The sequence below is a fragment of the Dasypus novemcinctus genome, chromosome 3, assembly GCF_030445035.2.
Source record: "Dasypus novemcinctus isolate mDasNov1 chromosome 3, mDasNov1.1.hap2, whole genome shotgun sequence".
NCBI classification, from domain to species: Eukaryota; Metazoa; Chordata; class Mammalia; order Cingulata; family Dasypodidae; genus Dasypus; species Dasypus novemcinctus.
In genome coordinates this window covers 121,451,234-121,464,268 of record NC_080675.1, presented here as the reverse complement: position 1 = coordinate 121,464,268, position 13,035 = coordinate 121,451,234, and the positions used below count along the sequence as shown (strand labels likewise).

The 13,035-nt window shown below is 35.7% G+C and overlaps 2 protein-coding genes across 2 annotated transcripts in view; one reads left to right on the top strand and one right to left on the bottom strand.

The window, feature by feature from the left end:
- FGF7 (fibroblast growth factor 7) overlaps window positions 1-11,418 on the bottom strand; it is a 56,788-nt gene extending 45,370 nt beyond the window's left edge. Inside the window, exons 1-2 of the mRNA XM_004471790.5 lie at window positions 11,207-11,418; window positions 10,066-10,621 (exon numbers count right to left, since the gene is read on the bottom strand). Of these exons, the coding sequence (XP_004471847.1) occupies window positions 10,066-10,351 (286 nt within the window). The 5' untranslated portion in view covers window positions 10,352-10,621; window positions 11,207-11,418. The remainder of the gene's footprint in view (window positions 1-10,065; window positions 10,622-11,206) is intronic.
- Window positions 1-13,035, top strand: part of FAM227B (family with sequence similarity 227 member B) — a 276,142-nt gene that overhangs the window by 186,649 nt on the left and 76,458 nt on the right. The window lies entirely within an intron of this gene.

Below are 13,035 nucleotides of genomic sequence, written 5' to 3'. Positions count from 1 at the left end.
CCCCTTCCGCAAGTCAGGCTATGTGCTCTAAACTTGCTGCTCTGTGTTGCATCTTCCACCCACAGCTAGATTGTTAATTCTCTGAGCACATAGACTGTGGAATTGTTCACTACTGTATCCCCAGTTTGGCATATGGAAGGTATTAATGACTATTTGTTGAATGAATGAAAGGATGAAAAAAAGGTCACCAGTCTTTCAAAGTTTTGTATAATGTCCTCATTATTCATGCCAACAAAGGTGGAAATGTCTACTGTCTATAGGTGATCTCCCCATCCACCTCAATGTGCCTCTGTATGAACCAGGCCTGTGGTCAGAAGTATGGTAAGAGATATCCAAAGATTCTCACCAATAGTGAGAATCACACTACTGGTACTAAAACAAATTAAGAGAGTAGATTCACCAGCTTTCCCCTTTTTCCCAGCTCTCTCTCCCTGACCATATGACCTCTCCTCCCTTTAATACAGGTTCACCATGGTCCAGGTCAGTCTTGCTAGTAGAGTGGCCCTTGCCCCAAAATATCAACCCAGTGTTAGTTTTCTATTATATAACCATGAAATTCTTAAAGACTTTTCCTCTCTCTCTGTACAGATAATGTCTTTTAATGCAGATATTCCTTAAGCTAATATGGAATTATTACCTTTTGATAAGCAGGGATTAGTTTGCTGTCAGATAAGAATAAGAATGGGTGCTGAGGAGAGCCTCAGCTCTTTCAGATTGGTCTTCACCATGCCCTGCCCATCTCCCTTTCAGTCACTGGTGGTACCTGCAACTGCTTAGATAGTTGGCCTCTGCAATTAAACAACTTTTCTACTAATTCCTTGAAATCACATAAAAAAATCTTAAATTGGTTCTGGAAGCAATACCTTTTTTGTTCATAATAGTGAGAGGTAAGTGAGTTATACTTCTCTTTATTTCAGCAAAGCTTTTAATATTGTCTGCATTAAATTCTCATGATAATGTAGTAATCCAAAGTTCTTGCCTATAACTAACCACAGATTTGTAACAACTTAAGGGAGAAATATATTGAATGATTTCTGTTCTTTCTCCTTTCTTCCACCTCTTGTGCAATTGGCTAGTTGCTGCTTCTTCTCCAAATGGAAGATAAAAAGAAGGGTAAGATATATTCAAAGAGCTAACATTCTGGTGAAGTTGCCAAATGCAAACAGAAAGTACCATAGATAAGGCAGATGTATTTTCTACCCATACAGGGTAGAAAAGCAATTGGGACTTTGAAGCCCTGTCCCTGTTTAAAACCTCTATCCCAATCACACTGGCTCCATCTCTGTTTAAAAATCTCAGTTAAGTGACCTCTTCAGAGAATATTGATGTGAATTTATTAAATTTGCAATCCTCCTTTCATGTTTTGCTAAATTCCAAATTTATCCAGTAAGCGAAATTTATTCTTTATTGATATAATTGAAATAACTGCAGATTTTACTGAAAACTACTCTTTTGAAAAGTAAAACAAAGTTTATTGCAATAAGTATATAAGATAGCATTTTTTCAATTATGATGGGACATTTCCCAAATGTTTTGGGAAACATGTTTAGGTTAGTGCATGGGAAATGTTTCTGGTCATTTTATATATTGCCCAAATAACAGTTGTTAGACCTCATTTTAAATTAGGTGAATGGTCTTCTAAAGCAGATCAGAACTCCAAACCAGGCTTAAATTTTACTGTTAATCTCTAGATTACAGCACATCATCCATGCCATATTTGAGTGTCCCAAAGTCAGTCCTTATTTAGGTGCAAGTGCTTGGTCCAATGTCATTCTTAAAATATTAGTTCAGATAACTTTATAGCCGTTTTATTTGAACCAAACAGTCAAGTAGAAGCTTTGTTTTGTTTAGTTCCTGAATACACCAAATACAGATCCCAAGGCAATAGCTCCCAAATAGCAGTTTAATGAAATTTAAATGTGCTACCAAATTGTGTGTGTGTGTGTCATCAAAAAAGGCAATGCTGTATCATCTTATCCTAAAGCATTGCCATTCATATCAGTGTAGTATAGGTTCAGATAAATCCTGCTGTAAAAGCTTGTTCAACTTTTTAACCTAATATTTTATAATCTGTTAGCCACAGAAATCACACTGCAGGAAAAACCATAACATCTTAAAGGATGTTAGTGTTCTAAGAAAGACAGTTTGGAAAATTCTCCCTTGAGAAAAATCTGCAGGTTAACTTAATTCTGAATTTGGTGTCAAATCTTTTTATTAACGTTATCTAAATTACATCTAAAGGGAAACGGACTTGGCCCAGTGGTTAGGGCGTTTGTCTATCACATGGGAGGTCCACGGTTCAAACCCGGGCCTCCTTGACCCGTGTGGAGCTGGCCCATGCGCAGCGCTGATGCGCGCAAGGAGTGCCCTGCCACGCAGGGGTGTCCCCGCGTAGGGGAGTCCCACGCGCAAGGAGTGCGCCCCATAAGGAGAGCCGCCCAGCGCGAAAGAAAGTGCAGCCTGCCTAAGAATGGCGCCACCCACATGGAGAGCTGACACAACAAGATGATACAACAAAAAGAGATACAGATTCCTGTGCCGCTAACAACAACAGAAGCAGACAAAGAAACAAGATGCAGCAAGTGGACACAGAGAACAGACAACTGGGGTGGGGGGGAGGGGAGAGAAATAAACAAATCTTTAAAAATAAATAAATAAATAAATTACATCTAAAGTTCAAACAGGCAGATTAAATGGAAAATATTACAATAGCTTTTAACAGAACATGATAAATACGGTATTTAAAGATGTAAAATATGCCTTGTTTCTCTACTCTTATGTAGGTTTCATAATAATCATAAATAAACAAAGATTATTATAGTCTTGAATGTCAAATTAATGGCTATGTTCAAACTTTGTTTGAATGACACATGCAATAATCTATTATCACCCTCTGTGCCCTATTATATCAATTTCTAATTAAGTCCAACATTCAGCATTTTATTGATTTCATGTGTTTTATTTTGCGCTCAGAAATCCTCTCTCTGTTATCTTGTCAGTCCACTGCATTCCACTGTCCTTATTCCTTAAGTGCATCAAAAAAGTTAGGGGAGCTATATTTTATGAGATTCCCTTATATTTTCCCCTCTGAGAATGGTGTCTGCCAAAAAAGCAAAGGAATTTTTTGTTTATTTGTTTTGCTTTTAGGAGGTATTGGGGATCAAATCCAGGACCTAATACACGGGGAGCAGGTGCTCAATCACTACATCTGCTTCCCCAAAAAGGCAAGGTTTTATCTCTCTCCTTTCCCACTCTAATCCCTTTGTCTTTATAAATTACTAAGTAAACCCATTCACACACCTAGCTAAATAATTCTAATGGCATTTTCTTTTTTAGTGAATGAGTTTAGTATGGATTCTCTACCTAAGTCAGGTACGGATATAATCTCAAATGCAGATATGAATCTTGGTCTGGAAATAGTTCAGTGGCTCTTTTTTTTCACTCAACCATTAAGCCACATTGGCTCCCCAAGTTGGTTTCCTCATTTGCTTGTTATTTGTTTTTGTTTTTAGGAGGCACTGGGAACCGAACCTGGGACTTCCCATGTGGGAAGCAGGCACTCAACCCCCTGTGCCACATCCCTTCTCTTTAGTGGCTCTTTAACATGGATTTCTGAACCTTGTTAAAAGCAGATTTTTATTTTCCAACCTCTTGCAAGTAGAAAGATTAGATATGGTTGAGGAATTCATGTGGAAACCCATTTTATTTAGCAAAAAATTTTCTCCAAATTAAGTATACACAATTCCATCCTTTTCTTTTATGTGCTATATATAAAATTGAAATATAGAAAAGTATTCTATTCCAGTAGTAGTACTAAGGGAAGTTATTATGCTACCAAAAATTATTTGACACAAAGAGAGAAAATTAGGATCCTTAGAAAATAAAGAAAACTTTGCCTTAATACTGGGTATTAATTCCAGATTTACAAAGAGAATCAACCTCTTGCTTCATAGCCATTGAGCTAATCTCAATAGACTCTCTAGACTTGGGATTTCTTCCTCCCTGGGTTTTCTAGACCAGAGTCTGCCACTTCAAATCATTGCCTTTGAACTTTGTGGGGTGGCTATTAGAGGGAAGACCCTAATCTTGGGACATCTGTGATCAGAATCATAAATGGGTCATTAAGTTTTGCTAAGCTGGCATTGATGCCTGTACTCCAGGTCCCCTGCTGCAGCATCCCTTGAAAGTATCAGAAGAAATGTAGTCCTTTCTGTCATTCTGAGAGTGGAACCTGTTTTTCCCTGTAGAGAATTCATCCATGAAAACAACCTTCTTAGATAGTAGCTATAGAGTTATCATCATATGTATTTCCTGGCCAGTTCATCAAATGTTGGAGCTACCAAGATTTGTCAAGGAGGTCAGATGGGCCCAAAAGAACTCCCTTAATGCATAATTCAGGGAACCATTTCTGATCAAGCTCATTTCAAAATCCTCCAGGATGCAAGTTAACTAGGAGGCTTCTTAGAGTTCCAATACATGCACAACACTTGAGGAGGTCCAAGCTGAATTAGAACATAGTCTTCTTAAGTTTTCAACCTTGACTGCACATTAGAATCATTGGAGATCTTTAACAATTACTGATGCCAGGATCCTCCCCACCTTCATGAGATTCTGATTTAAACTGAGTTGTGGTTTCCCCAGTAATTCTAATGTGGTCCCCTTAGGCCAGTAGTTCTCAGCCTTGGCAGCCCATTGGAATCATCTGAGGAGGTTAAAATTTATAATGCCCAAGATGCACCTAGATCAATTTAATGAGAATCTCTGTAGGTGAAACCTGGCATCCGTATTTTTTTTAAAGTTCCCCAAATGATTGCAATATTTAGCCAAAGTTGAGAACTAGACAAATCTAGAAAAGGCAGACCCTTCCATATATATAAAAGCTGGCTTCTTGCATTCCCTCCAATTCACTTGGGTCTATGAATGCCCTAAAACTATAGGCTGAAGAATACCCACCATTCAACTGCAGTAGAAGGAAAAATACATGAGCAGATGCATTCTAAAGCTCTGCATCCTTCCTCCCTGCCACTTTTTTCAAATAGGAAAGAAAACAAATTGCTTACTGAGAGTATGATTGTGCCTAAACTGTGCATTTCTTTCTGTGTCCTCACAACTGATTAGAAACAATAATCATAAATAAGAACATTTCTCTATACTTCTCACCAACTTTAGTTTGTAAAATGTTATGTAATTTGTACCCATTTCTAACAAATACACTTTAAAACTGTCCTGTGATTGATAATGAAGATTCACTCCTGATTCAGGCTAGTTTGGAGGACAGAATTAAGATTCAGGAGAATGTTCAACTATTGACCATTAACCAATGCTAACATGAGGACAGCCAATAGAATTACATGTACTTAGGTTGGAACTTTTAACTAAGTATTCTGGATGGATGTAGAAAAGAAAGTAATGGTCAGTTCAGATGAGGATTTACAAGAGAAGTAAGAGATGTACCTGTAACAATCAATGAAGTGTTTGAGCACTGAATAAGTGTCGGGCACTGTGTTAGCTAGAAAAGCAGAGAAAGACTATAAAATGAAAAACAATCCTTAATATAGGATTTTAAAAATAGCCAGTATTTCTGGATCTGTTCCCCACACAATTTATCCATCCTCCATAATTGCAAGCCTTGACAGCTTATTTCAGACAATGAGCTCACCAGTTCTACAGGTTTCCATCTTTGCAAAAATATCTAGGATTTGTGTTCAACTCCAAAGATATATTTCTTGTCTATTTTTTCCCCAAGGTGATAAAGTGAATTCTCATTCACCTAGATAACTTGCTAAGAACCAGTTGAAACATAAGCAAGCTTACCATCTCCATATTCAGAGGTGATATGTGTATTTACTACCTATTAGCTGAGATTATTGTCGAGTAGGAGCCTATCCAAAGAATTGTTGACAATTAAGTCTCTGAAGGTTTTGTGGCCAAAGTCATATCCAACAACACTGTGTTTATTTTCTTTTTGCCAATTGTTAGGCCATATCCTGTCACAGTCTAACAATCCAAAAGAGAATATTGCCAAATCATTGGCAAGTTTTCAAGATGGCTAACCCTTTTCTTGTTATGGAACTTACAATGCAGAATTACAACCAAATGAGGCATATTTCTTGTATCAGTGGTTTATGACAATTAAGGGTTTCTTCTTAAAAGAATGAGCAGTACTGACCATTGTTAGGAAGACCACAATTTTTTAGTAATTGGATGCTGAAAGCAAGAATACTATCCCGAAGGTTTGGGTTCTCTGTTCCACATTTGTCTTTCTGGGTGGTTGTCGGTTGCCCAGTACACTGCTGCTGTCTCTCACTCAGCACCTCAATTCCCAGCTTAAACAGCAGTGTTATTTCTGTCAAGTGTGGAGTGATTGCCTCTGTCTGCTGATGGCTGCCTGGTCCAACAGTTCTCTAAATTCACCCACTGGCTTTGTCCTCAAGGGAAGAGCTCTGACAACAGAAGAAGAAGTTATTGACTATTCATCACCAGCCCATTCTTTTGTAGAGAGCATGAATATTTCTTTCATTTTGAATGTACGCTTTGGAGTGACACTTTATGCTTTTATCACCATTATTATTAGTTAGGTTAGGTTCCAGCTTCATTACATAGAAACCTACTACAAGGCTAAATTTGGAACCACCAGAGAACAAGCTGAGAGGAGAGGCTTTCTTCCTCCTGGGTAAAATTGGTGTACAGTCCTTAGGACCGGTTCTCTAGGAAGGGCTCCTCCTCTTCCCTGAAGAGTCAGAAATACGGTCGGGTTTATCCTGGTCTCTCATGAGTTCCCAGATTTCATAGTTAGGTCTTGCTTACATGTCTACTAATAGAAGTCTTATTTTTGTTGGTTTCCTTGGAGCACTCTTTCTACAATTTTATCTATTCCGTTTGCAAGTTTCTAATCTAAATATAAAATATTCCTAAAAGTAACACTGTAATTAAGGTAAAAAATGAAGTGAGATCCACACAACCCAGGGTAACTTAAGTCATTTCTAAAATTCCCTAAAGACATGAGACCCCCACATCCCCACTACTCTCCTCTTCTATCTTCATCAACCTACCCAGCCCAACAACTTCTAAAAACAGAATTACGTACCCAGTTTTTTTCACTTCTCCTACTAGCACCAATTCATATCCTACCAATGTTATATAAACAACATTCCTACGCAGGAGCAGTGCTTCTGCTGGTAAAGTAAACAGTCTTGTAAGACCCATTAACAGCCTCAGGTCACTCTTCCTTTCATTCAAAGCAAAGGCATGAGGATGAACTAGGGACTTTCCTGTGATATTAAAAGAACGATTACTATGGTTCGCCCTTCCAGCATCTAACTTTTCTTGCAAAAGTTTATCTAAGACCTTAAAATCTATGTCATCATAAAAGACCTCCAATGAAAAATAGTTCCCAACCTGTTAGCAAATTTAATGTTATCAGAACGTTGAAAATGAAATTCAGAGTTTGCATTTAAATCTAGTAGACAACCCATTTACTTTCTACTCTCATTTTAATAAAAATATGAAGGAAGCATCATTTGTTCATTCATTTGGTCAATGAATGATTGTGAAATATAAATAATTTTCAAATTTTATAATTTCTATTTTCATCTTTGATATTTTCAAAACAAATTTTGCTGCACACATTCTTTGTACCTGGGTTTGCTAATAAAGTAGCTTGGATAAAAGCAGCCCCATGACTGCCGTAAAAGGGTAAATGATAGGTTTCAACCTCACATATGTCAATTTGTACTTTTTTTATGTATGGGACATTTACTCTTAAAAATTAGTAAAGATGCCCCTTAAATATTAGGAAAGGTTATCAGAATTCTCTTTTAATGATATTCTCCATATAGTCTTCTTTGCAGTATAGCCTTCTGTACATTAGGATTTCCTATAGACAAAAATGACCTCTCCTCTTTTAACTATGGAGAGGCCTGTTTGACTCCTTCTTCACGCAGGACAGTTTGACTATTTTAGGGTTTACTTAAGGGATCCCAATGCAAGTTTTCCTTGGCAGGAGAGTTTGTTACTCCAAAAAACCATTCCATATACAGTCTATGAAAAACCTTAGAAAAGAGAAGATTATTTGCATAAGAGCTATCAAGTCTTTCTACTACATTGATACTGTGACATTCTAATTTATAATGATATAAGATAACTTCCCTTTTTTTTTCCTGTAGAATTAGTGTTTCAGGAGAAATGGTATACCACATTGGCTTCATGGTTACTTAAGGTTAGCACTAAATTGTGTTTCAAAGTATAAACTAACTAGAATTTTGTGTGTGTGTACAAATACTTGAGTTTCATGGTTTTAAGAAATTTTATCCCAAATGAAATAAAATTACATCTGTGAATTTATTCCACTTATAAATATTTGATCCAAAATAATTATGCACATAATTCACTTTCACTGGATTTTTTATCTAATTTTTCACTTTGTCAATATTCAATAAAGCATTCAAAAAGAATTAGCATATAGAAAGTTCTACAGTGTTTATGTTTGATAACAAACTTACTACTACAATTTGAAATTAGTTTTGACAGTTCATTTTATCATTGAGATAATATTCACTTTCACCTCATTAAATGGGTGTGATAATTATAAAATGAGTCTTTGGTTTGTTCACCTTTATGTTATATATTGAGATTAAGAATAGAATATAAGAACTGAAATGTATCTTGGAGATTATCTGTACCTATCCCACGTTTCACATATAAAATAATTGACACTTGAGAATACTAAAAAAATTGTCCCTAAATCACTCACAAACAAGGGATCAGACCTATGTGTCTCCACTCCCACCACAGCACTGCCCTCTGTGCTGGGTTCCATTTTCCATTCTAAATCTCTATGATTTTTAAATAAACTGATTATTAGCCAAATTTTGTTGCTCATATAGGAGTTGATATCCACAAAACTTCCTTCTAAATATTTATTTACTTAACTAAACTTGCTATGACCAGAACAAGCTTCTAGGGCTAACATGATACCTTTATTAATAAAAGCAATAATAAAACCATAACTAACAATAATCCCATTAAAATGGCGTTAACATTCTCCCTACCGCACTTAAAAAGATTCTCTCATTTTCACATAAAATAACCCCCAAATCCCCATTTATTGGTTAATTAGTTTAGAAGATTAAAAGCCATTCATAAACAGGTACAAAAATTTTAAGTCTTCGCTGCAAGCCTGGCACTCTTAGGTACATGTTTATACCATCATGCTCATGTATTCTTTTTCAGTTGAATTTGACATGTACAAAATCATGAAATGATGTAACAATAGCATTGTCCAAGTGTTAGTAATGCAAACAAAATTTCTTTTCACTTAGAGATTTTTAAATCCTTAACATATATGCTGAGGTTAGTGGTATATTGTCACTCAAATAAACTTAATACTGTTGTAACTAGTTATTAATCTGAACTGCTGACTGGAAAAGCCAGTCCTGATATTTTAACATGAAAATAGTAACTGATACTTGGGAAAAGATAAGGATTTAGAAGTAAAAATTATCATATTAACATGTCTTCCAATTCTCTTTTATTTTCTCACATTTATATTTCTCTTAAGACAACATAGAACTTTTATGGCATAATGTATTTAGATCAAGGAAATGTTTTCTGCCTAGATAATCAAGCAGTCTAATACAAGCGCATTATAACATGAACTGATGAGGATAGAGCAAATACCCTTCTGTTTAATAACTACTCACTGGACACATTTTTGAGCACAGCTTAAGTACAACATCATGAAAATATTCTTTCACAGGAAATCAGATTAATAAAAAATAACATTTTGCTTAACCTGTGAGCATTTTGAGCTTAGGACATGGAGTTATATTTTCAAATCAACTTGCTTTATCAATACACCTATAAGATTAGAAGATTTTCCCTGTTCCAAGAGATATTTTTAGGGACAAAGTTCAACTGTCTCAATTTAGAGAAGTTTGATTTTTAGCTTAATGTTTTTTCTTTTAAAAAATAAAGGTAACTGAGAAAGCATCTCACCTGTAAATTGATTCTTTCACAGATTTTTAAGGTTCATAAGCAGTGCTTGAAATAAAAAACATTACTTACTGTAATTGTTCTTCATCTCTTGGGTCCCTTTTACTTTGCCTCGTTTATCAATCCTCAGATACCACTGTGTTCGACAGAATAGTCTTCTCACTCTTATATCCCCTCCTTCCATGTAATCATAACTTCTTGTATGTCGCTCTGGGCTGGAACAGTTCACATTTGTAGCCATTTGCTCTGGAGTCATGTCATTGCAAGCTAAAGATATAGTGCCCACTAGACAGATAACGTGAAAGAATGATCTGTAGAGCAAAGTTGGCAGGATCCATGTCAGTATCCATTTGTGCATTATAGTGTAGTGCTCCGGGTGTTCATGAATAACATAATGAAAACTGAATCTTGAGTTGATTGTTTCTCTTAGGTCATTGACCGCTTCCTATCTGTGAGGTGTAGATTGACTTAGGAAAAAGCCGCTGCTCTTTTCAAATTGTTAGCCTTATATTTTTGTTCCTGATAGCAAACAGGAGTCCTTCTTAAATAAATGTCTGTTGGTTTATCTTGATTAAAAAAACAGGTTGTAATCAACGCAGTTGCTGTGACGCTCTTTACTACTTGACTTCTGTTTACAATGAGAGATTTGGAAGGGGGAGGGAAGGAGAGAGGGAGATGAAAAATTGCATACATGTCAATGGGTAAATTTTATTATAATACGCAGCGCAGATTATACCGTGACGGTACATTTAAAACAGCTTTCACAGAGGATGTCAACACATTTAACATTCTGTGTATTAATTTTTTAAAGTTCGTCATTTGTAGAGACAAATCAGAATATGATTGTACTTTTCATTCCAATTGCTATTTTGTAAGAAGAAACACCCTACAATTAGAGCTATTAATTTAAATTTGTTTCTAAAATTAAAATTAGCAAAATGTAAATGCTTTCCCTAGATTTCTTGATGACATGCTCTTTACATTTGTGGTTAACCAATTCTCTTCTCTTGAAATGTTCACATTTCTCAAGTTAGATGTCAGAATTGCTCTGGAGAACTTCTTGTAAGTTCTACAGCATACTTGCTATTGATATATTTACGTATCTCAAAAATCTGATAACTTTACTTTTCCCTTCAGTACTAAAACCAGAGAAAGACATAAACTGTGAGAAAACATTCATCATTATTTTTAAAGACAAATAACAGTAACTTACTTGTTCTCTTGATAACAGCTGGATACACAAGAATTCCATGTCTGTTGTCTGCCTTGTGCAACTTGAGCCTCTCTACTGTAGCTACAAACTATTTCTCAGCTGAAAAAGTTTCCAGCAGAATCATAATTGTTTCCATAAATCAACAGGCAAGAGGATTTTCTGTGTGTGTAAGAGCGTGTGTGCTTGTGTGTGTATGTGTGGAGCCTTTTATTCAGGGCTTTTCGATAAATACCTTTGCTGACCTCATTGGAAGCAATTAAAACTTAACCAGTGAGCTGTTAGTTGAATACAGCAGCAAGAATAAAAGGAGTCTTGTATAGAATGAAACGGTCATCAGAGGGCGCTGTGAACATGTTTTATACTTAAATCTACAAGAGGGTACCTACTCTGCAGAAACCGATCGCTGATTCTGAAGTAGTTGAATGAGAGTAAGGGTTTTATGTTTGTTTTTTAACAACATAGCAGTTGTATATACTTTGAAACATATTCCTTTTAGCATATGCATGAAGTTCTTTTGTAATAGAAAATCTTTTCCATGGCCTTTATGCAAGCATGCATTTCTACTATTGTTACTCCTTTGTGCTCAGAATGTTAGAAAAAGCTATTAATATACATTAACTCATATCTTATGTGTTAAATCACAACATAGCTGACTTTAAGGGTTTATATCTTCATGCAGAGATATTTCACCATTGCATGTAACTTTTACATCATATTTCTAGACTAAAAGTGAAAAGACCTTGGTTCTTGTTTGAGTTGGTCCACTAGTTATCAATAAGGCCTTGGGCAAGTCACTTGAAGTCCCTGAATCTCAGCATTTGTAAAATTAGTGTGTGTGACTTGTGACTTATTGTACTTACTAACACAAGGACGAGAATGCATTAATTTTAAACAACTATTATTCTTAAAAATTAAAAATAAAAATGGTTTTAAATTAAGTAGCAATGTCTGACTCTTGTCTCAATAAGAACATCAGCACAACAAATAAATATTAATTTAGGGATGGAAATATAAGCACTGTAGCTAATGTAAATAGGAGAAAGCTAACTTACTTTCCAACATGGGTTATTCTTACCTTTACTTACTGTTCTAGCTTATATAGAGTAGTGTTCAAGTTTTATTAGGTATTTGATGCAGAATAATTGTCTTGTTAACGTAGGTCAAAATTCAGGCATTTATATTAAAATTCTCTTTCAACTATATATTCCCAACACATGTGTGCACACGCATGTGCACACACTTACACACACACACCCTTCTGCACCTCAAGTGCACTACTTAACCACCAGGTGGTGCATGTAGACCAAATAGGAAAAGGAAATTAAGTCAATTCCTTTGAAGTACAGCTTTTGGTGATTTCCCTTGTATCTTTGCTTTTGGAGAACAAAACCAAGAACACATAATAGTTAAAAAGTACCCAATTACTCCTTAGGTGCTGGATATTGAAAGTTCCAACTTTATTAGAGCAGGGGAAAGTGGGCCCTTCTATGATTCCATCTATTGAAAGTTAGATGACTTGCAAAACATTTTATCACGTATTTCTCTTAAAAAAAGGAAAAGTCGGAGGAAGAAAGGAGGGGTTGGGATGGGGAAGAATGTTCTGAATCATACCCCAATAGCTTTGAAGACAACAATGATGAGCAGGGTCAGAACTCTTAGGACTTGGATATTCCCTCTCAAAAAATTAAAATTAATCATTCACAACATAATGCTGCTCAAGAGCTACTAAAGCCATCTGTTGCACACTTATCCAAGATTCTAAACGAAGAAAGCAAGAGATTAAAAGTCAATACTGCTAGTAAAAATGCTTAAATAAAAGAAATAATTAG